At 38.7% G+C, this 24593-nt stretch overlaps 1 protein-coding gene across 1 annotated transcript; it reads left to right on the top strand.

Annotated features, from left to right (window-relative positions):
- Positions 1-4058: 4058 nt before the first annotated feature.
- On the top strand, positions 4059-24272 carry MIS18A (MIS18 kinetochore protein A). Its single transcript, XM_077118830.1, has 5 exons — positions 4059-4479; positions 8173-8239; positions 17572-17694; positions 23350-23446; positions 24074-24272. Exons 1-5 carry the CDS (start codon positions 4134-4136, stop codon positions 24152-24154), a joined length of 714 nt encoding a protein of 237 aa, XP_076974945.1. The 5' UTR covers positions 4059-4133; the 3' UTR covers positions 24155-24272.
- Positions 24273-24593: the final 321 nt, after the last annotated feature.

Below are 24593 nucleotides of genomic sequence, written 5' to 3'. Positions count from 1 at the left end.
CCATGGCCATCTAGGCTGACATTTCAGGGAATGAAGGGAACAGGATGGTTTCTACTTGAACTGGTTCAGTCATATGCTGGTTTTGCACCCTCTGGTCTGATACATGGTTAGAAGTGACTCCTGTTGGCCCCTCAGAGATTCTTTGTTGGGCCCCCCAGCATTCCTATGATCTAGGGAGGTCCACCCTTGGGCTGGCTTCTCCTCTCAGCCCTGGTTGTCCAGAGACCCTTTTCACACCAGGACACTTATTGCTGGAAAGCCTTCATCCTTCCAAGTTTTCTTCTTGGGCAGATCTTAAAACGGTTCTATGTTGCCTTACAATCAGCAAAGTTTAGATCTGGTTTACAGCCGCTCAGACTCACCTTTATTTTGCCATTTAGACAGCTCAACAGCCTGGCTTTCTTGCTGGCCATTTTGTCCCCAGATTCCTGGGAAACCACAGTTTCTATGAATGGTTCCTCAAAGCCTCCTCTCTGCCAAGTTGAGCAAGTGGCAGGTACCTTCCACCTTCTCTCTTGGGGAGGAGTGATGGAACTTACAGCTCAGCAACCTCCAAGGAAATCCTCACTAAGTAATTTTGATCTCCATTTTCTCCCATCCTTTATGTCCTCCAAGGCAGGAGGAGGTTCAAGAGCAGAAAGGAAATAGCTCTCAGATATTTACTCTGAAGTTTCCACCAGGGGAGGAGAACACTATCTCATTGGCACTTGGGCATTTCATTTTCACCTCCTTTTGGAGTCTCAGTAAAATATAAACTTTAATGCACTGTTAAATACATTTTTGTTGCTAGTAATTACGAGCAAACAACACAAAACTGCTCAAGCTGGCTTCCACAATAGAGAGATTCTGTTGGCTCACATAACTGAAAGAGTTCATAAGTTGGATGCTCAGTTTCTTCATGATTTTCTCAACTCTACCCTTCTCCTTGTTTTATAAGATGGTTGCCTAAAGCAACCTGGGTATGTGCTTTTTTGTTCACCAAGAGGACATCTCTTCCCTCAACCGTTGAACAAGGTGTTACTGAGATTTACTCTGATTGGGCAAGTGCTCACCCATGAGCCAATCCCTATAATCAGATTGGCTTCAGTCTGGGGTAGGTGCCATCCTTCTACCAATCATTACAGAAGAGAAATGGATCATCCTGATTAGGTCAAACCACTGGGGAGCCATTCTTGGCATTTGGGTGGTGGTGGTGGAGGAGGTAGCTGGGGTTGGACTTGGTCTTGCCCAAACCTCCTAGCTGGGTAACTAGAAGGAAGAGTAGAAATGGAGGTTCAGGAGGCAATAACTACCCAATCCAAGGTCTTCTTCCCTCAAGCATCCAAGTTTGCCCTCACATAAAATGTGATTTTTTTTTTGGAACCTAAGTACTTTATATTCATAATACAAGCATACTTGTGACTCTAGAGGAATTTGTTTTGTTTTAAGGCCAAATTCTCCAAAAGGCACAGGAGGCACAGTATTCTGAGCCCACGATATTTTTAGAGGCCAGTGAAAATGTTTTGATTTCTTTTAAAATCTGAAGGAAAAAAACTCAAACTCTTAGGTCAAAGAAAATATTTTCATATATAATGTGAACATATTTGTCTTTATAACAATGCAATCACAAAATGTAACTTTTAATTTTTCATTTACTTTTTTTTGGAGGGAAGGGACCCACCAAAGCAAGGTGCCTAGGGCCCCTGAAAGTTATCATGGGGCCCTGTTTTGTGTTTCTTCTTTACTAGGATATCTCACCACAGAATTGAAGTGTTGACAATAGGAATCCAAAGTCTGAGGCAAAGATAATCATCCCTTGAATTACAAAGTTACCACCCACTTACTTAAAGAGGACATTGCGGGTTACAGTGTTGTACCAGAGATACCATGTTTCAAAAAAGCAAGAAGCTCAGGCTGAGCTTCCCAAAAGAAGCAGAGGGAAGGAAGGCAATTCTATGGGTGAAAAAAGGAGTATCTATTTGGAGTATTTACTTGCAGTTGGAAATTAGTTAACACCAGTATGGTGCAGTAGAGAGTGGGTGTATGTTCATGTCTGTAATATCCTTTAATCCTCTTAAGATGCCAGGCAGTAAGGACCGATTTAACTGATGAAATATGAGATTCATTGAAGGCAAATGGCTTTTTTTTTCACAGTTATCCACACAGTTATTACCTGGTGGAGGAGTATGTCAAACTAGAACATCTGACTTTATAACTTTTGCTCTTTGCTAGGGGCCAAAGGCACTAAAATTGGAAGAAAGTTTATGTAAATGGTCTATCTGATCAAGCAGAGTGGCAGTGACTTGGGGCACTTAATCAAAACACCAAAGAGTAGTTATAAGGAGCGTAGGTCCTGGGGGGTGCCTTTTTCCTCTTCTATGCTGCCAGGTGGTCTGCAGTACAGCTTGGCTTCTTTTCTACCAGTCTTTCTCCTCTGACCTGTCATGCATTTAAGTCAGAGTCTGGCTTTCTGGGGTAACTGAAGAAATCTGTCCTTACTACCCAAGAAAGATTATTAAAAACAAAAAACTTTTCATGTAATTTAGGATCTCACAGCTTTATTGAAATTCATGAATCGGGCAGAATTCCATTCAGAAAGAAGGGAGCTCCACCAACGGGGTAGAAAGAGGGAGTTTATATAGGGCAACCTGAAGCAAGCAAGGAAGTGTTCTTATTGGCTAGCATCAAGTTTCCATGTCATGTGCGGTGGGGGTTGCATCCTACAAAACGCAGAGCATATATACATTGATTAGTATGGGAAGCTTGTCCATTCTGATAAGCAATCTCTACCAGATCGAAGAAACTGGGTTATCACCATGTGTTGCTAATCTGCAACTCTGTAGGGATGTGTTCCATTTTCTCTGAAAGCCTCTGCAGGTCAATTGTTTTTGTCTTCTGGAAAAGCTGTTCTGGGAAAGAGGATCCTTCCTGGACACTTAATCCAGGTGGCCATTTTATTTTACTTAACAGCATGCTCACCCGCTGGAAGGGGCAAACAGCTGTCTGCTTCTGACTGCTGAAACACTTCCAAGCTTTCCAGCACCACACTGCCCAAGCAGCTTCTTCTCTAACTTTTTCCTTACAGTGCTAGTTTGAATGACCTGAGGTCCTTTCCAGGGTCTTATTTCAGGAACAACAATGAACAAAAGGAATGACTTGGATTAGGTGGCTCCCCAACAACCCCTGCTTTCTCCACTTCAAACTAAGCCTCCCCACCCTCCCTGCAGTCTCATCAGACAAACTGAAAGAATGGAGGCACTCAAAAGTGGATCTGCCAAAATATTGAATTAAAAAAATAAAGTGGATCTGCCAGATTGGGAGAAGGATCAATGGAGAAGTAAGAGTGTCAATAGAGAACATAGGATTTAACAAAATGAGTATGACTGCAGAATCATTATATGGATATTTCGTTTAGTTTCCAGTGTCTTGAAACAGCTGGAAGGAAAACCCTAAAATTGTGGAAAACTAACCCATTTCAAACTCTGAAATCTGTTCTGTAACTACTTGTAACAGTGTGCTTTGAAATGTATTGCTTTTTTGTGTATATGTTATATTTCACAATAAAAAATGTTAAAAAAGAGAAATGCATACGAAAATACATGAACATAATCTTAAGAGAAAAGTTGTTGCTGTAATAAAAAAATTAAAATAAAAGTGGATCTGCTAATACTGGCAACATGGACACCGAGGGAGTTTGTTAAAATGCAAATGACAGGGCCCCTAAGAAACAGAATCTGTGAAGGAGATCTATGTTTCAATCAGTTCTCCAAGTAATTCTTCTGCACGCTCAAGTTCGTGGCGGTTGCTTTATTGCAAGGAGAGAAAAGGTCACAGAGGAAGTGGGGTTGCTGAAGGAGAGATTGGTTGCTGTTACTAACCAATCGGAAGGTCCTCGCCAAGGGTTGGTGATTTAGTTTGGGGCCGGTTATTTTCTGAAAGCAAACCATCCCCCAACCTTCCCCAAACTCAATTTCTTAAACATGAAAAATGAGCTACAGGCGCAGTGACCACTACGCATGCGCGCTAGCAGGCTCCGCCGTCAGGCCCCGCCCTCAGACGTCAGCCCATCTCGGCCAGCTTCGCCTCGCCCCGCCCCACGCACGCGCAATGACGATTTTCCCTTGGTGCTCTAAGGCGCGGGCAGTTCGTAGGTAATGGCGGGCTCTTCGTCACTCGGTTGCTGTAGAGGCTGTTCCTCCCCTAGCTGTGCGTGTGACGTTAAGGGCAAGTGGAGCGACTCCTCGCTCTTGGGTAGACGGCTTTCAGAGGACTCGAGCCGCCACCTGCTGCTGCAGAAGTGGGCGGGCATGTGGAGCTCCTTGAGCGGGAACCAGCGGGCGGCCGGCGCGGAGGAGACGCGGCCCGAGGAGATGGCGGAGGCTGACGAGGAGGAGACGGAGAGGCCGCTGGTGTTCCTGTGCTCCGGCTGTCGGCGGCCGCTGGGCGACTCGCTGAGCTGGGTGTCAAGCCAGGAGGACACCAACTGCATCCTGCTGCGCAGTGAGTCCGGGCTGGCTGGGGACTTGGGGCCGCCCTCTTGGGTGTTCCTTACCAGCGCGGCCGGGGAGGAGGAGGGGGTTTTTTGGGGGGCCGCCCTGGGACTTTAAAGGCAGAGAAATCTAAAAGAGTGAGATAATCTAGGAAAGAGGGAAGGGGAAAGTCACCCCTATACCTCGGGCTCACGAGAACTGGGTCCTTTTCTGGTGTCCTTCATCGCTGAAGAGTAGGGGTTGAATAAGCATCTTTGTGAGCGTTAACTAAGAAATCAGTTGCCAACTAGATTGTAAGCGTTTGGGGTGTAGCCATTGGATCTTACTCTCCATAGACACTAGGGGGCTGCTAATTAATTAATAGATAGTATTTGTTAGTGGTTTAAGAAATCAAGCTTTTTAGCTAGCTGCTTCCTGCGGAGGAATGTCAAGATTGATTTCTCAGATCTTACTGCTTGTATCAGCGAATATTTTTACAGTTCCAAGTGTTAACAGCCTTAGCAGACAAAATAGTGCTGTGGTAAAAGAAAGGCTTGCAGTAAAGACACCAACATCCCCATCAAAACTGAAGAAGAGGAGGGAGTGAAAGAATTAAGAGGAAGGCAGTACTCAACTCAGTTTGTCGCTTCTGCAGTGTTTTATTTATTTATTTGCTGTATGGTGGGGGTCACATTTCAGTCTTTTTCCATGTGATTATTTTATTATTGCAGCACTATCTGTTGAATTGTTTTTTTCTTTTTGGGAAGTGCATGGGCCACAGTATTTGTTTTAAAGAGTGGTTTTATGTGGTTCTTTTTTTCTGAGTTGGTATAAAAACAGCATTCTTTTGGACCTGTGGTTTTTCAAGATGAGGTCTATTCTCTGAAGTTCTTGTTTAAATTCTACAAATATTTTAGTGGTAGAAATACATCATCAATTCATTGACGTTTGTAGGGAGAATGTTTTCTGGACTGTAATTTTGGGAAGGAAATCTTTTTTCTGCCATTTTCAATACAGATGCTGATTAACACTTATTGCTGAGTCCTCTACAGTAGTTAAATATAAACCTAAGAACATATAGATTTCATGAGTGATGCATTGGGATTAACCTTTAGCACCTATTAAAATCAAACAGTGAAGAAGAGTATAAAAGTAAAAAGGATCCTTCCACCAACCCCCAATACATTGCCATGTCGCAGTCTTCAGAATGCTTTAGTTTCATTTATACTTCCATATACATTCCATGCATGTGAGTATGTTTTGACATGTCTTTTTAAAAACACTTGAAATCATTCATCCTCTTATGCATCTTCTTTTCTTTATTCCACATATATGTTCTGAATCTTTTTTCATATTGATGTATATAGATACATTTCATTTTTGAGCAGCTTCTTGCTGAGTGTTGATATAGTGTGGTGGAGCCACTGGCCTGCTCCTGTTAGAATTCTGGCCCTGCCACTTACTGTCTGTAACCCTGGGCAAGCTCCTTAATGAATGTCTGTATACCTCAGTATCCTCCTCTGTAAAATGGGGACAGTACTTGTGTGCAGTAATTGATCAACTGAAGACAATTCTAGAATAGATTCCCCCCCCCATGAAAGACGAAGACATTAATTCCCATTCCCTTTTTTCCCTTCTGTCCCAGTTTAAGTTAAATTATTTTACTATGTCAAGATCATAGCATTTACATTCTATTCTGTAGCTTTAATTCGTGGGTCCCTTAATTGTAGTGTAATATTTATGTGAATTCATTTCTTAATTCAAGTACGCCTAACAGTTCCCATTCTTGAATTACATGTTTTGATTAGTCATAAATGAGTACACTTTCTCCAAGAAAACTCCAGGTTTGAGTGCTTGAAAATATCTTTCTGTTGTCTTTATACATGGATGTCAACTTGGCTGCAAGTACAATTTTTTGGTCATGCTTTTTGCTTTTTCTAGGCATAGGGAACAACTAATGGAAAGAAAGTCCTTGCAGCTACTGTGGCTGAAGAATCGAATGAAGTTAAGATTTAAAGTTAAATCTTTAAGGGGACAAAAAATTCGTGTCCTTGTAGGCTATTCTAAGGAATAGGGCTTGATTCTAGTGGCTGGTAAGATGGGGTGAAATGATTCAGATTTTATTTTGTCTCTGAGGAAGCATTGAAGGGAGGAACAAATGTGAAATTGGTAGGCCAGTTTGGAGCTAGTACAGTAGACTGAGCAAGAGGTGTTGGTTGTGGTTTGTGGATGGGAAAGAGAATACATTGGAGAGAAGTTTGTGAGGTAGAATGGACAAGATTTAAGTAGAGCTGGTATGGGAGAGCAGGATGAGATGGAAGAATCACAGATGACTCTAGGTTTCCTGATTTGAGCAACTGGGTGGCTGGTGGTAACATTTTACTGAGTTAAGGTAGACTGTAGGAGGAGGTGAAATCATGAGTCCGTTTTGGCCATGTTAGGTCTGATAGGTTCCTGCCTCATTTTCCTCCATCCCTTAACCTTGTCTCAGTTTGTCAGCTGCTGTGACAAAAGCCACACAGTGAGTTTGGCTTAAACAGCAGGAATCTACTGTCTTGCTGTTTTAGAGGCTGGAAGGCTTGCTTCCTTCCCGGATCAGTAATGTTCTGGTAGGCAGTCCCTGGGTTTTTTGGCTTTCCTGTCAGGTAGTGGTGTCCTTTCTCTTTCTGGTTCCAGCTGACCCTGGCTCCTCCCAGTGGCCATCTCTTAATAAGTCTTCAAGTGGGTGACGATCCTTCCCCTGTGCAGTTGGCCTCACCTTAACTAAAAACATCTTCAAAACATTCTGTTTACAATAGATTCACAGACACAGGAAAGGGATTAACATTAAGAACATTTTTTCTCAGGTATGGAACTTGTAGTGGTTAGGTTCAGGTGTCAACTTGGCCAGGTGATGGTACCCAGTTCTGTATTGTGGACCTAAATTGCCAGCATGTGAAATTCTCTGTGGCCGTTGACTAAGGAGAGTATCTTCCGCAATGATGAGGCTTAAAAGGAGGAGTCAGAAGAGAGGAGCTCAGAGGCATCTCAAACCCAGAGATGCAGAAAGGACATGCCCTGGGGAAAGCCATTTGAACCCAGAAGCTGGGTGAGAAGGCCAGCAGATTTTGCCGTGTGCTTCCCAAATTGATAAATGTGTTGCTAAATAGATACCCTTTTATAAAAGCCACTCCATCTCTGGTGTATTGCATTCCAGTGGCTTTAGCAAACTGAAAACAATTCAGTCTGCTACAACTTTAGTGTTCTGAACTTAGATCCTTCCACTGATGCTTCCTCCTGTGTTTGTGTCCAGCCATGACTTCTGTCAAGTAAAGGATTTTTGCCTGGGTTCTCTCAATAACTTTTAGAGAAATAAGTTCTGTGTTTGAGATCTAAATGTACATTGGCTTTGATCTCCATTTCACTGTATTTGGCTGATATTCTTTGTAAACTGCTTTGGGCTTCTAATTATTCCAAGTTCTGCTATTGATTGAGTTTTTCTCTCTAATCTTATTCATTTTGTTCTCACTGGTTTTCAGGGAAGGAAAGGAAATAACTCTTATTCTCCTATCTTTTTCCAGAAGAAAAAAGACATTTAGATTTGAGCCACACTTGCGTGTATATGACTTCTAGTTCTAATTTTTTCTAGTCTTCTGAATTCTAAAATAAAAGTTGGATTAGAGGGTCTCTAAATGTCTGCATATATATACTGCACTAATAAATTAGTTACTTTCTCTCTTTCTAGGTGTTTCCTGTAATGTGTCTGTGGATAAGGAACAGAAGCTATCCAAACGTAAAAATGAAAATGGTTGGTGAGTAAGGCTATGTGAATGTTTGAGAAAATGTTTGTTTTTCAAGTAAAAATCTTTAAAAAGCTCATTACCAGTAAGACTACAAGACTACTTGGGATAAAACCATTTTTATGATAATCAGTATAAAATTAGTTATTCAAATATATCAATTCTTGAGTCTTGTGGTACCCTTTAAATATTGGGATGGAAAGATTTCTAGATTTTTTTCTTAAAGGTATATTCTGACACTTTTTTTTAAGTCTTTGAGTTGGGCACTGATGAAAATTGAAAATAAAAATAGAAAAAATACCTGTATCATAAAATCTTAACTCTAAAGGGTGTATTAGATCAATGCTACCCCCCTTTTCCATGTCATGGCACACATAGAAAATGTATGTGTATATTCATATGGTCTACTGGGGTAAACAAACGAAGCTACTTGTGGCTAGATGTAACCAACACAGAGCCTCCAACAACCCCAGGCCCTGGGATCAATATTGCGGTGTGCCTGCCACCTATCTGCTGTAGGTGGCATCCTCAACTATATAAACGCTGCCTTACATAATTGTTGCCCAAAGTGTGAAATGTATCTTATGGATGTATATGGAAAACTTTGGATGGCACACAAATAATTAAACAAATGCTGATAATATAGATATTTAATGTGTTTTTAAAATGTTTTTACATTTTTCAGTAATGCTACAGTATCCTAATAAAGGATATTTTAATAAATTACACCATTTAAGGAAAATTAGTAACAGGACAGGTGGTGACAGGTGGTATGTGGATGTGACAAAACTGTGCTGCTGGTATTCAGGTGATTAAAAATTGGAAAACTTAGCCTTAGATTGTATCTCATTTTGTAGGTGAAGAAAGTAAGGTCTGGGAAGGTTAGAACTTCTGTAAGTTTACAGGACTGATTAGGAGGAAGAGCTAGGATATGCCTGTCTTTCTCCTTTCTGTGAATTGTTTTTTCTTTGCTTCTCAACGCCAATCATTTCAGTGTCATCTGCACCATTTTTGCCATATCTGTGTCAGATATGTCTATTGTATATTTAGTAAATGTTTGTTCATTAAGTTGACTCAAAAATTTTTATTTAAATTTGTTTTAAAAGGAACCTTTATATTACTATCATAAATTACTCGCAATAACTAGAAAGTAACTCTGAAGATAATTACAATGAAAACAAATGTTATTGCATCTAACTGAGATTCTTGTCTCATTACCATTAAAAGATTTACAATGGTTAGAGAAGTATTGACATTCTAGCACCAAACTGAGACTTTCATCATTCCTTCTTTTGACACTTTTCTTTTTGTATTCAAGATCGAAAGAGAATTGAAAGTAAAATATAATTACTCTGCAATTCACTGTTTTTAAAATGCTCTTTCTTATATCCCCTAAACCCATCATTTATACCACCTAAAATTGTATTGAATTTCATCAAGATTCCACACTGTTGGAAATACCATATCACTAGAGATTGCTCATGAATTTTGTGATATTAGGGCCATCCCACTGAATAACTTCCTGAACCGTTCTGCTGATAGTGAACAAGAGCAATTACGGGCTTTGGAAATAAGCTATAAAGGTAGCGATGCTCTTTTCTCTATTCATTGTGATTCTGTCATTTGTTAGGGATCTTACAAGCTTACTGATTCTTTGTCTAAAATCACCTTATGATTTCTGGACTGCTTTCTCAGTAGTGTTGTTAAATGACAGCAGTGAATTCTGGCCAAATTCCTGCTAGATGTAAAAGCATGAATGTGTTGCAATAATAGTTAAGGAGCATCTTCATTGCTCCTTAAGATTACCTGACTCTGTGTTTATTTATTCTAATTATTTCATATCAGTGAGATCATACAATAGTTGTCTTTGTGCCTGGCTTATTTCACTTGATGTCTTCAATGTTCATCCATGTTGCTGCACGTATTAAAACGTCATCTTTTTATGGCTGGTTAATATTCCATTGTATGTATGTACCACAGTTTATCCATTGGTTGATAGACACTTGGGTCCCTTCTGTCTTTTGACAGTTGTGAATAGTGCTACTGTGAGCATTGGTGTGCATATATCTGTTCAAGTCCCTACTTTTCATTCTTTTGGGTGTATACCTAGAAGTAGAATTGCTGGGTCATATGGTAATTCTATACTTTACTTTCCGAGGAACCATCACACTACCTTCCATGCAACTGTACCATTTTATATTCCCACCAGCAATGAATGCGTGTTCCTGTTTCTCCACATCCTCTCCAACACTTGTAATTTTCTGTTTTTCAATAGTAGCCATTCTAGTGGGTATGAAATGGTATCACATTGTGGCTTTGATTTGCATTTCCTTGACGGCTAATGGTGTTGAGCATCTTTTCATGTTTTTTGACCATTTGGATATCTTTGGAGAAGTGTCTGTTCACATCTTTTGCCCATTTTTAAATTGGGTTTTCTTTTTGTTGTTGAGTATAAATGTGGTTTTATTGAAACACAGACACATCTGTTCAGTTATGTATTGTCTAAGGCTGTGTCCATCTTACCATGACAGGGTTGAATGATTATGAAAGAATGACCCACAAACTTAAATATTTATTTCCTAATTCTTTGCAGAAAAAAATTGCCTACCCGTGTTCTAGAATGTCACATGACTCTTGGTGGGCTTGCAGTCAGTATGACAGTAAAAGAGTCATACTGAAGAATCTGTCTTATTCCAATTAAAAAAATATATTTTTTTATTATAAACAACAAACATATAAGCAGTCTATACATGGTGTACAATCAGTGGCTCACAGTATCATCACATAGTTGTGTATTCATCACCATAATCATTTTTTTGAACATTTGTATCTCTCCAGAAAAAGAAATAAAAAAGGAAAAAGAAAGAACTCATACATACCATACGCATTACCCCTCCCATTCACTGACCACTAGTAGTTCAATCTACTGAATTTATTTTAACCTTTGCTCCCCTATTTATTTTTTTATCCGTATTTTTTACTCATCTCTCCATACTGTGGATAAAGGGAGCATGAGACACCAAGTTTTCACAATCACACAGTCACATTGTAAAAGCTGTATCATTATACAGTCATCTTCAAGAAACATGGTTACTGGAATACAGTTCTTCAGTTGCAGATACTTCCCTCTAGCCACTCTAATACACCATAAACTAAAAAGGGCATATCTATATAATGTGTAAGAATAACCTCCAGGATAACCTCTTGACTCCTTTTGAAATCTCTCAGCCACTGACACTTTATTTTGTCTCATTTCTCTCTTCCCCCTTTTAGTTGAGAAGGTTTTCTCAATCCTTTGATGCCAAGTCCCAGCTCATTCCAAGATTTCTTTCCCACGTTGCCAGGGATGTTTACACCTCTGGCAGTCATGTCCCATGTAGAGGGGGGAGGGCAGTGAGTTTGCTTGCATGTCAGCTTAAAGAGAGAGAGAGGCTGCATCTGAGCAACAAAAGAAGTTCTCTGTGGGTGATTCTTAGACATAATTTTAAGTAGGTTTAGCCTATCATTTGCAGGGATAAGTTCATAGGGGCAAACTCCAAGGTTGAGGTTTTGGCCTGTTGATTTGGTTGTCTCCACTGCCTGTGAGAATATTAGGAATTCTCCAAATGGGAAAGTTGAATATTTCCTCCTTTCTTCCCATTCCCCCGAGGGGACTTTGCAAATACTTCTTTATTCACTGTTCAAATCAGTCTGAGATTTATCGGGGCATCACACTAACCTTGACAAACCAACAAAATCTCATGTCCTATTCAAGGTTCCATGTACTTATGGTGCTTAATTAAACTGACCATACAAGTTAAATTAGGAAATGTACTAGTCAAAAATATAAACTTTGCACCAAATAAACATTTCTCCCTTTAGTCTCACACAGAAGTTAAAGTTTTAAAATATGAATGACCATCTATTTTCATCATCCTGCAATACTGACATTCCTTTGTCCTTCCTCATACAAAAACATTTTTTAATTTGCACATTTAGTCACTATCATTGTACACTCTAGGCATTCTTAAATTACACCATTTTAGTCTTTTATCATCTGTCTTTCTTTCTAGTTTCATATGTGCCCCCAGCCCTTCTCCCCCTATAATTCTCACATTCAACTTCATTAAGTATACTTACATTATAGTGGTATAATCAGGTAGTATTGTGCTATCTATTTCTGAATTTTTAGAATCAATCCTGTTGTACAATCTGTATCCCTTCAGTACCAATTACCCATTCTCCACCCTATTTCTATGTCCTTATAACCTGTGTTCTTAACCAGAATTCTTCAAGTTCACTCATTATTGTTAGTTTTTATCAGTGAGACCATACAATATTCGTCCTTTTGTTTCTAATTTCACTCAGCATAATGTATTCAAGATCCATCCATGTTGTTACGCGCTTCATGATTTTATTCTATCTGACAGCTGTGTAGTATTCCATTGTATACTACAGCTTCTTTAGCCACTCATCTGTTGAAGGACATTTAGACTATTTCCATTAATGGCAATTGTAAATAATGCTGTTATAACATAGGTGTGCAGATGTCCGTTTATGTCCTTGCCCACATGTCCTCTGAATCGATACTTAGCAATGCAATTACTGGATCATATGGCAATTCTTTACTTCTTGAGGAATCGCCAAACTGCTTTCCACAGTGGTTGTGCCAGTTTACATTCCCACCAACAGTGGGATAAGTGTGCCTCTGTCTCAACATCCTCCCCAGCACTTATTGTTTTCTTTTTTTTATTTGATACTGGCCATTCTGGTGGGTGTAAGATGATATCTCATTGTGGTTTTGATTTGTATTTTCCTAATAACCAGTAATGTTGAGCATCTTTTTGTGTGCTTTATAGACTTTTGTATTTCCTTTTCTGAGAAGTGTCTATTCATGTATTTTGCCCATTTTTAAATTTTGATTGTCTTTTTGTTGTTGAGTTGAAGAATCTCTTTATATGTATTCTGGATACTAAACCCTTATCTAATATGTGGTTTCCAAATATTGTCTCTCATTGTGTAGGCTGCCTTTTTACTTTCTTGACAAAGTTCTTTGATGCACAGAAGTGTTTAATTCTGAAGAGTTCCCATTTATCTATTTCTTTCTTCAATGCTTGTGTTTTGGGTGTAAGACCTAGTAAACTGCCTCCTATTACAAATTTTATAAAATATTTCCCTATATTTTCTTCTAAAAGTTTTATGGTCTTAGCTCTAATGTTTAGGTCTTTGACCCATTTTAAGTTAATTTTTGTGTGAGGTATGAGATATGGATCCTCTTTCATTCTTTTGCATATGGATATCCAATTCTCCAAGCACCATTTATTGAAGAGAGTGTTCTGTCCCAGGTGAGTTGGCTTGACTGCCTTATCAAAGATCAGTTATCCACAGATGAGAGGTCTTTATCTGAACACTATTTGATTCCATTGGTCAGTATATATCTTTTGCCAGTACCATGCTGTTTTGGCAACTGTAGCTTTATAATATGCCTTAAAGTCAGGTGTGACAGACCCCCAACTTCATTTTTCTTTTTCAAGATTTGGGTAGAATTGACATCTTAACTACATTTAGTCTCCCAATCCGTGAACATGATATGCCCTTCCATTTATTTAGGTCTTCTGTAAGTTCTTTTAGCAATTTCTTGTAGTTTTCTTTCTATAGGTCTTTTGCATCCTTAGTTAAATTTATTCCTAAATATTTCATTCTTTTGGTTACAATTGTAAATGGATTTTTTTCCCTTGGTTTCCTCCTCAGATTGCTCATTACCAGTGTATAGAAACACTATAGATTTTTCAGTGTTGATGTTGTACCTTGCCACTTTGCTGTACTCATTTATTAGCTCTAGTAGCTTTGCTGTGGACTTTTTGGGGTTTTCAACCTATAGTAACTTATCATCTGCAAACAGTGAGAGTTTTACTTCTTCCTTTCCAGTTTTGATGCCTTGTATTTCTTTTTCTTGTCTAAGTGCTCTGGCTAGAACTTCCACACAATGCTGAACAATAGTGGTGACAGTGGCCATCCTTGTCTTTTTCCTGATCTTAGTAGGGAATTTTGTCTTTTCCCATTGAGGATGAAGTTAGGAGTGTTTTTTTTTTATACATATATTCCCTTTATCGTGTTGAAGTTCCCTTCTATTCCTATTCTTTGAAGTGTTTTCATCAAGAAAGGATGTTGAATTTTGTTAAACGCCTTTTCTGTATCAATTGAGATGATCGTGTGGTTTTTCTGTTTTAATTTGTTGATACAGTATATTACATTAATTGATTTTCTTATGTTGAACCACCCTTCCATACCTGGAATAAATCCCACTTGGTCATGGTGTATAATTTTTTAATGTGCTGCTGGATTTGATTTGCAAGTATTTAGTTGAGGATTTTTGCATCTATATTCATTAGAGAGATTGATCTGTAATTTTCTTTTCTTGTAATATCTTTGTATGGCTTTGGTATGAGGGTGATGTTAGCTTCATAGAATAAATTAGGTAGCCTTTCCTCTTCAGTTTTTTTTTTAAAGGGTTTGAGCAGAATTGGTACTAATTCTTGAATGCTTGGTAGAATTCACATGACGCCATCTGGTCCTGGACTTTTCTTTTGGGGGAGCTTCTTGATAACTGATTCACTGTCTTTACTTGGCATTGGTTTATTGAGGTCATTTGTTTCTTCTTAAGTCAGTGGTGGTTTTTCATGCCTTTCTAGGAAGTTCTCCATTTCATCTACGATGTCTAGTTTGTTAGCATAAAGTTGCTCATAGTATGCCCTCATTACCTCCTTTATTTCTGCGGGGTCAGTGGTTATGTCTCCCCTTCCAATTCTGATTTTATTTATTTGCAGCCTCTCTCTTTTTCTTTTTGTCAACCTTGCTAAGTCCATCAATTTTATTGATGTTCTCAAAAGAACCAACTTCTGGTTTTGTTGATTTTCTGGATTGTTTTCATGTTCTCAATTTCATTCATTTCTGCTCTAATCTTTGTTATTTCTTTCCTTTTGTTTGGGGTTAGTTTGCTGTTCTTTCTCTAGTTATTCTAGGTGTACAGTTAATTCCTCTGTTTTTGCTCTTTTTTTGATATAGACATATAAGGCAATAAATTTCCCTCTTAGCACTGCCTTTGCTGCATCCAATAAATTTTGATATGTTGTGTTTTAATTTTCATTTGCCTCAATATATTTACTGATTTCTCTTGTAAATTCTTCCTTGACCCACTGGTTGTTTAAAAGTTTGTTGTTTAGTCTCCATCTATTTGTGAATTTTCAGCCCCCCTGCCTGTTATTGATTTCTAGCCTCATTCCTTTATTATCTGTGAAAGTGTTTTATATGATTTCAATCTTTTTAAATTTATTGAGACTTGCTTTGTGACCCAGCATATGGTCTATCCTTGAGAGTGATCCGTGAGCACTTAGAGAAAGGTGTATCCTGCTGTTGTGAGGTGTAGTGTTCTGTAAATGCCTGTTAAGTGTAGTTCGTTTATTGTATTCAAATTCTCTATTTCTTTATTGATCCTCTGTCTAGATGTTGTATCTGTTGATGAGATTGGGGAATTGAAGTCTCCAACTGTTATGATAGAGGTGTCTATTTCTCCCTTCAGTGTTTGCCTCATGTTCTTTGGAGCACCCTGGCTCGGTGAATGACTATTTATGATTGTTATGTCTTCTTATTTAATCGTTCCTTTTATTAATACATAGTGTTCTTCTTTGTCTCTTTTAACTGTTTTACATTTGAAGTCTAATTTGTCGGATATTAATATAGATACTTCTGGTCTTTTCTGATTGTTGTTTGCATGAAATATCTTTTCCCAACCTTTCACTTCAACCTGTGTTTGTCCTTGGGGTCTAAACTGAGTCTCCTGTAGACAGCATATGGATGGGTCTTGTTTTTTAATCCATTCTTCCAGTCTTTGGGTTTTGGTTGGGGAGTTTAATCTATTAACATTTAGTGTTATTATTGTAAAGATGGTATTTCTGCCATTTTGCCTTTTGGATTTTATATGTCATATCTAGTTTTTTTTTCTTTTTACCTTTACTGATAGACTTCATTTCTATACTCTTTTCCTTACCTCTCTCTCTTGTGGTTTCCTTTCTGCCTCTGGTGCTCCCTTCAGTATCTCTTGCAGAGCCGGTCTCTTGGCCACAAATTCTCTCAGTGATTATTTGTCTGAAAATGTTTTAATTTCCCTCTTATTTTCAAAGGACAATTTTGCTGGATATGGAATTCTTGGTTGGCAGGTTTTGTCTTTTAGAATCTTAAATATATCATACTGCTGCCTTCTCACCTCCATGGTTTCTGCTGAGAAATTTACAGAATCTTATTGGGCTTCCCTTATATGTGATGGATTGCTTTTCTCTTGCTGCTTTCAAAATTCTCTCTTTCTCTTCGACATCTGACAACCTGATTAGTAAGTGTCTTGAAGTATGTCTGTTTGGATCTATTCTGTTTGGAATATGCAGCACTTCTTGAATCTGTAATTTTATTTCTTTCATAAGAAATGGGAAATTTTCAGTGATAATTTCCTCCATTAGTCTTTCTCCTCTTCCTTTCTCTTCTCCTTCTGGGACACCCACAACACTTATATTTGTGTGCTTCATATTGTGATTCAGTTCCTTGAGACACTGTTCATATTTTTCATTCTTTTCCCTATATTTTCATTTGCATGTCATGTTTCAGATGTCTAGTCCTCCAGTTTACTTATCCTTTCTTCTGCCTCTTCAGATCTATCATTGTAGGTTTCATTTTTTTTTCATCTCTTCTACTGTACCTTTCAATCCCATAAGTTCTGTAATTTGTTTTTTCAGACTTTCAATTTCTTTTTGTTTGCCTTCTTTGTGTCTTCCCTCAATTCACTGGTTTGATTTTTTATGAGATTTTCCATGACTGTTCAAGCACCCTGTATTAGTTGTTTCAACTCCTGTATCTCATTTGAATTGTTAGTTTGTTCCTTTGGAACATATCTTCAATTTTCCTCATTATTTGCTGGTATCTAAGCATTTGATTTCTTTAATTAGTTTATTCTGGAGATTGTTTTCACTCTTTTACCTAGGATTTTCTTGCTGGATGGCTTTTTTCTTCTATCCATTGTTTGACATTCAGTTCAGCTTATTCTAGGAAAACACCATGTCGTACTTCCTCTTGTCACTTTTGGGTATATTCCTTGTTATTTGTTGCTTTAAGGCAGTGTGATCTGGAGATGGCTGTCTTTACATTTCTAATGTAGATATTTTACTGTCATATTTTCCCTTCTTTATACATAGGCCTAATGTAATCAGAGTAACATATTTTAGAAACATGTTTAAGTGTATATAAATTTCTAAAATAGGATTTTTATTATATCAAGTTGCTATTTTATTTCCTAAAACAATGCCATTTCTTTTTTACAGCATTCTTGAAACCTTATATTGTGCAGGATGCTCTCTCAGTCTTGGCTATATATACAGATGTACACCGAAGAATCTTGATTTCAAGAGAGACTTGTTTTGCCTCAGTGTTGAAGCCATTGAAAGGTAAGTTTGATATATAACTTATTTATCATTATTTCATAACTGATTTCTCAGGAAAGTTGTTTGTACAGAAATTTATATGAAAATGTAAGAATAGACTTCCGGAGAAGATGGCAGCTTAGTAAGGCGCGCGGGTCTTAGTTCCTCCTCCAGAACAACTACTAAAGAACTAGAAACAGTACAGAACAGCTCCCGGAGCCACGACAGAGACCAGACACACAGTGTACCCCATTCTGGAACAGCTGGACCGGCTAAGAGACTCCGCTGCGGTGAGGTCCCCAAGAGGCGAGCGCTTCCCCGGGCCGTGGTGGTTGGTGGCCGGAGCCCCTCCTTCCCGGGCTGGCTGGGAGCTTCGGGTCGGCGGTTCCCCAAGCCACAGCGGCCGGTGTCCCTTCCCCATGTGCGGCTTCCCGGGCCAGCTGGGAGCCTCGGATCGGCGGTTCCCCAAGACGCGGCGGCCGGCGACCGGAGCCCCATTTATTTATTTCTTTCTTCAGTGCTCTTGCTTTAGGTTTAAGGTCCATAAAACCGCCTCCAGTTGTAAGATTCATAAGATATCTCCCTACATTTTCCTCTGTTTTATGGTCTTAGACCTAATGTTTAGATCTTTGATCCATTTTGAGTTAACTTTTGTATAAGGTGTGAGATACGGGTCTTCTTTCATTCTTTTACATATGGATATCCAGTTCTAGAGGCACCATTTATTGAAGAGACTGTTCTGTCCCAGGTGAGTTGGCTTGACTGCCTTATCAAAGATCAAATGTCCATAGATGAGAGGGTCTATATCTGAGCACTCTATTCGATTCCATTGGTCGATATATCTATCTTTATGCCAATACCATGCTGTTTTGACCACTGTGGCTTCATAATATGCCTTAAAGTCAGGCAGCGCGAGACCTCCAGCTTTGTTTTTTATCCTCAAGATGTTTTTAGCAATTCGGGGCACCCTGTCCTTCCAGGTAAATTTGCTTATTGGTTTTTCTATTTCTGAAAAATAAGTTGTTGGGATTTTGATTGGTACTGCATTGAATCTGTAGATCAGTTTAGGTAAGATTGACATCTTAACTATATTTAGTCTTCCAATCCATGAACACGGTATGCCCTTCCATCTATTTAGGTCTTCTGTGATTTCTTTTAGCAGTTTTTTGTAGTTTTCTTTATATAGGTTTTTTGTCTCTTTGGTTAAATTTATTCCTAGGTATTTTATTCTTTTAGTTGCGATTGTAAATGGAATTCGTTTCTTGATTTCCCCCTCAGCTTGTTCATTACTAGTGTATAGAAAAGCTACAGAATTTTGAATGTTGATCTTGTAGCCTGCTACTTTACTGTACTCATTTATTAGCTCTAGTAATTTTGTTGTGGATTTTTCTGGGTTTTCTACGTATAGTATCATATCGTCTGCAAACAGTGATAGTTTTACTTCTTCCTTTCCAATTTTGATGCCTTGTATTTCTTTTTCTTGTCTAATTGCTTTGGCTAGAACTTCCAACACAATGTTGAATAATAGTGGTGATAGTGGACATCCTTGTCTTGTTCCTGATCTTAGGGGGAAAGTTTTCAATTTTTCCCCATTGAGGATGATATTAGCTGTGGGTTTTTCATATATTCCCTCTATCATTTTAAGGAAGTTCCCTTGTATTCCTATCTTTTGAAGTGTTTTCAACAGGAAAGGATGTTGAATCTTGTCAAATGCCTTCTCTGCATCAATTGAGATGATCATGTGATTTTTCTGCTTTGATTTGTTGATGTGGTGTATTACATTAATTGATTTTCTTATGTTGAACCATCCTTGCATACCTGGGATGAATCCTACTTGGTCATGATGTATAATTCTTTTAATGTGTTGTTGAATACGATTTGCTAGAATTTTATTGAGGATTTTTGCATCTATATTCATTAGAGAGATTGGTCTGTAGTTTTCTTTTTTTGTAATATCTTTGCCTGGTTTTGGTATGAGGGTGATGTTGGCTTCATAGAATGAATTAGGTAGTTTTCCCTCCACTTTGATTATTTTGAAGAGTTTGAGGAGAGTTGGTACTAATTCTTTCTGGAATGTTTGGTAGAATTCACATGTGAAGCCGTCTGGTCCTGGACTTTTCTTTTTAGGGAGCTTTTGAATGACTAATTCAATTTCTTTACTTGTGATTGGTTTGTTGAGGTCATCTATTTCTTCTTGAGTCAAAGTTGGTTGTTCATGTCTTTCCAGGAACCCATCCATTTCATCTAAATTGTTGTATTTATTAGCGTAAAGTTGTTCATAGTATCCTGTTATTACCGCCTTTATTTCTGTGATGTCAGTAGTTATGTCTCCTCTTCCATTTCTGATCTTATTTATTTGCATCCTCTCTCTTCTTCTTTTTGTCAATCTTGATAAGGGCCCATCAATCTTATTGATTTTCTCATAGAACCAACTTCTGGTCTTATTGATTTTCTCTATTGTTTTCATGTTTTCAATTTCATTTATTTCTGCTCTGATCTTTGTTATTTCTTTCCTTTTGCTTGCTTTGGGGTTAGCTTGCTGTTCTTTCTCCAGTTCTTCCAAGTGAACAGTTAATTCCTGCATTTTTGCCTTTTCTTCTTTTCTGATATAGGCATTTAGGGCAATAAATTTCCCCCTCTTAGCACTGCCTTTGCTGTGTCCCATAAGTTTTGATATGTTGTGTTTTCATTTTCATTCGCCTCTAGGTATTTACTAAGTTCTCTTGCAATTTCTTCTTTGACCCACTCGTTGTTTAGGAGTGTGTTGTTGAGCCTCCACGTATTTGTGAATTTTCTGGCACTCTGCCTATTATTGATTTCCAACTTCATTCCTTTATGATCTGAGAAAGTGTTGTGTATGATTTCAATGTTTTTAAATTTGTTAAGACTTGCTTTGTGACCCAGCATATGGTCTATCTTTGAGAATGATCCATGAGCACTTGAAAAAAAGGTGTATCCTGCGGTTGTGGGATGTAATGTCCTGTAAATGTCTGTTAAGTCTAGCTCATTTATAGTAATATTCAGATTCTCTATTTCTTTATTGATCCTCTGTCTAGATGTTCTGTCCATTGATGAGAGTGGTGAATTGAAGTCTCCAACTATTATGGTATATGTGTCTATTTCCCTTTTCAGTGTTTGCAGTGTATTCCTCACGTATTTTGGGGCATTCTGGTTCGGTGCGTAAATATTTATGATTGTTATGTCTTCTTGTTTAATTGTTCCTTTTATTAGTATATAGTGTGTCCTTCTTTGTCTCTTTTAACTGTTTTACATTTGAAGTCTAATTTGTTGGATATTAGTATAGCCACCCCTGCTCTTTTCTGGTTGTTATTTGCATGAAATATCTTTTCCCAACCTTTCACTTTCAACCTATATTTATCTTTGGGTCTAAGATGTGTTTCCTGTAGACAGCATATAGAAGGATCTTGTTTTTTAATCCATTCTGCCAGTCTATGTCTTTTGATTGGGGAATTCAGTCCATTAACATTTAGAGTTATTACTGTTTGGATACTATTTTCCTCTACCATTTTGCCTTTTGTATTCTATATATCATATCTGACTTTCCTTCTTTCTAGACTCCTCTCCATGTCTCTCTCTTCTGTCTTTTTGTATCTGACTCTAGTGCTCCCTTTAGTATTTTTTGCAGAGCTGGTCTCTTGGTCACAAATTCTCTCAGTGACTTTTTGTCTGAGAATGTTTTAATTTCTCCCTCATTTTTGAAGGACAATTTTGCTGGATATAGGATTCTTGGTTGGCAGTTTTTCTCTTTTAGTAACTTAAATATATGATCCCACTGTCTTCTAGCTTCCATGGTTTCTGCTGAGAAATCTACATATAGTCTTATTGGGTTTCCCTTGTATGTGATGGATTGCTTCTCTCTCACTGCTTTCAAGATCCTCTCTTTCTCTTTGACCTCTGACATTCTAACTAGTAAGTGTCTTGGAGAACGCCTATTTGGGTCTAATCTCTTTGGGGTGCACTGCACTTCTTGGATCTGTAATTTTAAGTCTTTCATAAGAGTTGGTGAATTTTCAGTGATAATTTCTTCCATTAGTTTTTCTCCTCCTTTTCCCTTCTCTTCTCCCTCTGGGACACCCACAACACGTATATTTGTGCGATTCACATTGTCCTTGAGTTCCCTGATACCCTGTTCAAATTTTTCCATTCTTTTCCGGATAGTTTCTGTTTCTTTTTGAAATTCAGATGTTCCATCCTCCAAATCACTAATTCTGTCTTCTGTCTCTAAATCTATCATTGTAGGTATCAATTGTTTTTTCCATCTTTTCTACTTTATTCTTCACTTCCATAAGCTCTGTGATTTGTTTTTTCAGTTTTTCTATTTCTTCTTTTTGATCAGCCCATGTGTTCTTCACATCCTCCCTCAATTTATCGATTTCGGTTTTGAAGAAGTTTTCCATTTCTGTTCGTATATTCAGCATTAGTTGTCTCAGCTCCTGTATCTCATTTGAACTATTGGTTTGTTCCTTTGACTGGGCCATATTTTCACTTTTCTGAGCGTGATCCATTATCTTCTGCTGGCGTCTGGGCATTTAGTCAGATTTCCCTGGGTGTTGGACCCCACAGGTTGAAAGATTTTTCTGTGAAATCTCCGAGTTCTGTTTTTCTTATCCTGCCCAGTAGGTGGCGCTCGTGGCACACGTTTGTCCACGGGTTCCAGCAGTGAAAGTTGCTGTGGGTCCTTTAACTCTGGAAAACTCTCGCCGTAGGGGAAGTTCGGCAGCCGAAGCGTCTTGGAAGAGTGCCAGCCGGCCCGGGCATCCGAACGCGGGGAGGGTCGCCGGCCGCTGCAGCACGGGAGAGCGCCCGACCGAATTTCCTAGTCGGCCCGGGGCGCCAAGCGTGGCGGGAGGGCGCCAGCTGTCGCAGCCCGGGAGAGTGCACTGTTCCCAGCCGGACCGGGGAGTCACGTGTTTGGAAGCCCCCGGTCACCGTTCTCCGCAGTCTGGGGATTTCCGACCCGACTCTCTCAGTTGGTCCGGGGGGCCTTGCGTGGTGGGGGTGCCAGCCGCCGTGGCCCAAGGGGACCGCCTGCCCAATTCTGCCACCTGGCCTGGGATGGAGGAAGGGAGGCACTCCGGCCGCTTGCCGTCCCGTCCGGGAAAGCCCGCGCCCCTCGGTGATCTCACCGGAGCTGGTTCTCCCAGACAGTCAGCCGTTCCAGGATGGGGTACGCTGTCCCTTTGATCTCTGTCGTGGCTCCGGGAGCTGCTCTGTATCGTCTCCACTCCCCCAGTAACTGTTCTGGAGGAGGAAAGGTGAGGGTGGTAAGGCTGTCGAGGCCGGTGGCGGAGGAGCCGGTGAAGGCGGAAGAGGGCACGGTGGTGGTTGGAGAGCCGCCGGAGCAGGACGGGGAACAGGGGAGAGGAGCGCGGGTGGGCCGGCCGCCGCGGGGCGCGGGCGCCGCGCCCGGGCTGGCAGACAAAGAGGGGATAGCAATAGTTATATTATGGAAAGTGAATATGTATGGAAATCTGAACAGAGCTGTATAGAGAAAAATGTCATTTTTGATATACAACTTCCTAGATAGGTTGTTATTAACAAAAAATAGTTAACATCATTTCCTTGGTGCTAATATATTTAAAGCTTTAATATTATTAAACATAAATTTAATATTTGCTCCTTTTTCCTATTTTAACTTTGCACTGTACTATGCTTCAGTTATATTTTAGGGTCCTCTGAAAAGCAAATTGTATCAGAAGATAAAGAGCTTTTTAATCTTGAAAGCAGAGTTGAAATAGAAAAATCTCTAAAACAGGTAATTAATGCTGTAAGTTTTTATATGTCCATATGAACAACTTCCTGTTGGTAAAGAAGTTTTGCTCCACAAATAATACTTCTCATAATTTTATCTATTTTAATCTTAGCACTTTCATGGTAGGAGAGATCTTACTTCATTTTGGTTGTTGGTAAAGTTGAGTTTTTGGAAACCAGGCTACAAATTAAGCTAACACTTTATCAGCTAAATAATAAAGACATTTCATGGTAAAATCAAGACTATATGTTTTTAACCTATTGAACTAGAGAAAAATATATCTTTGAATCAAATCAGCATCTCATTTCCCATGGTGTAAACAGTCTTCTTATTGAATGTTGACATTTCTTGTGTCCAGATATGTAAGATGCTGATGAGCGCATAAAAGATCTGTAGATTAAAGGGTAAGGACAACCATTAATAGAATTTTGTCTTATCCATAGAAAATCTAGTTTATGCCTTTAATTAACTTCATTAAACAAATACTGAGTGCATATGTAATGTGTAATATATTCAAATATTGCGCTAAGGATATAATACTTTTAATAATATTTAATCATATATGATTTCATTATATTTGTATGTTTTTTTGTTTGTTTTTTTTACATATTTTGTTTTTCAATTCAATAGATGGAAGATGTTTTGAAAGCATTGCAAACAAAGCTGTGGGAAGTGGAATCAAAATTATCCCCTAGCAGTTGCAAAAGCTGAAATCTTTTCCATGGCCCCCATTCTGGAGTCTTCCACCCCTCACCTGCCAGTGAACAGTTCATATGTAGCAATTCTTATCATCTCATTTTCACTGAAAATTAAAGAAATTCTAAATGGCCGTGAATGATATTCTCTTGTATTGGTCAAGGGAAAAGTATTATAAATTTTCAGCTATATTTGATGGTGAAGAGTGATATTTTTTCCCCAAGTTCAAGTTTTAAAACTATTTTATGATACTTGCTAAAGTGGGAAGTTAGGATTTTATTTTGTTAGAAATGTGATAATTTTCTGAGCGGTTTTCTCCTCTGTATCAAATTATTTATTCTTTGTTTCCTTTTTTTTTTTTAACTATGATACCTTTACTATTTTGGACAATAGTTAATGTTGTCAGAAAATCTTGGAGGTTTCTCTACCCACCACATGGTTGAATTGTCTCTGA

The sequence above is a fragment of the Tamandua tetradactyla genome, chromosome 10, assembly GCF_023851605.1.
Source record: "Tamandua tetradactyla isolate mTamTet1 chromosome 10, mTamTet1.pri, whole genome shotgun sequence".
Lineage (NCBI taxonomy): Eukaryota > Metazoa > Chordata > Mammalia > Pilosa > Myrmecophagidae > Tamandua > Tamandua tetradactyla.
Note: the sequence above shows the minus strand (reverse complement) of the source record. Positions and strands in the feature narration are given on the sequence as shown.

Excerpts from the sequence above, each read along its gene's own strand:
- MIS18A (XM_077118830.1), top strand. The coding sequence starts at position 4,134 with ATGGCGGGCTCTTCGTCACTCGGTTGCTGTAGAGGCTGTTCCTCCCCT. Across the intron at positions 4,480-8,172 it reads CAACTGCATCCTGCTGCGCA|GTGTTTCCTGTAATGTGTCT; the intron begins GTGAGTCCGGGC and ends CTCTCTTTCTAG. Across the intron at positions 8,240-17,571 it reads CGTAAAAATGAAAATGGTTG|CATTCTTGAAACCTTATATT; the intron begins GTGAGTAAGGCT and ends TCTTTTTTACAG.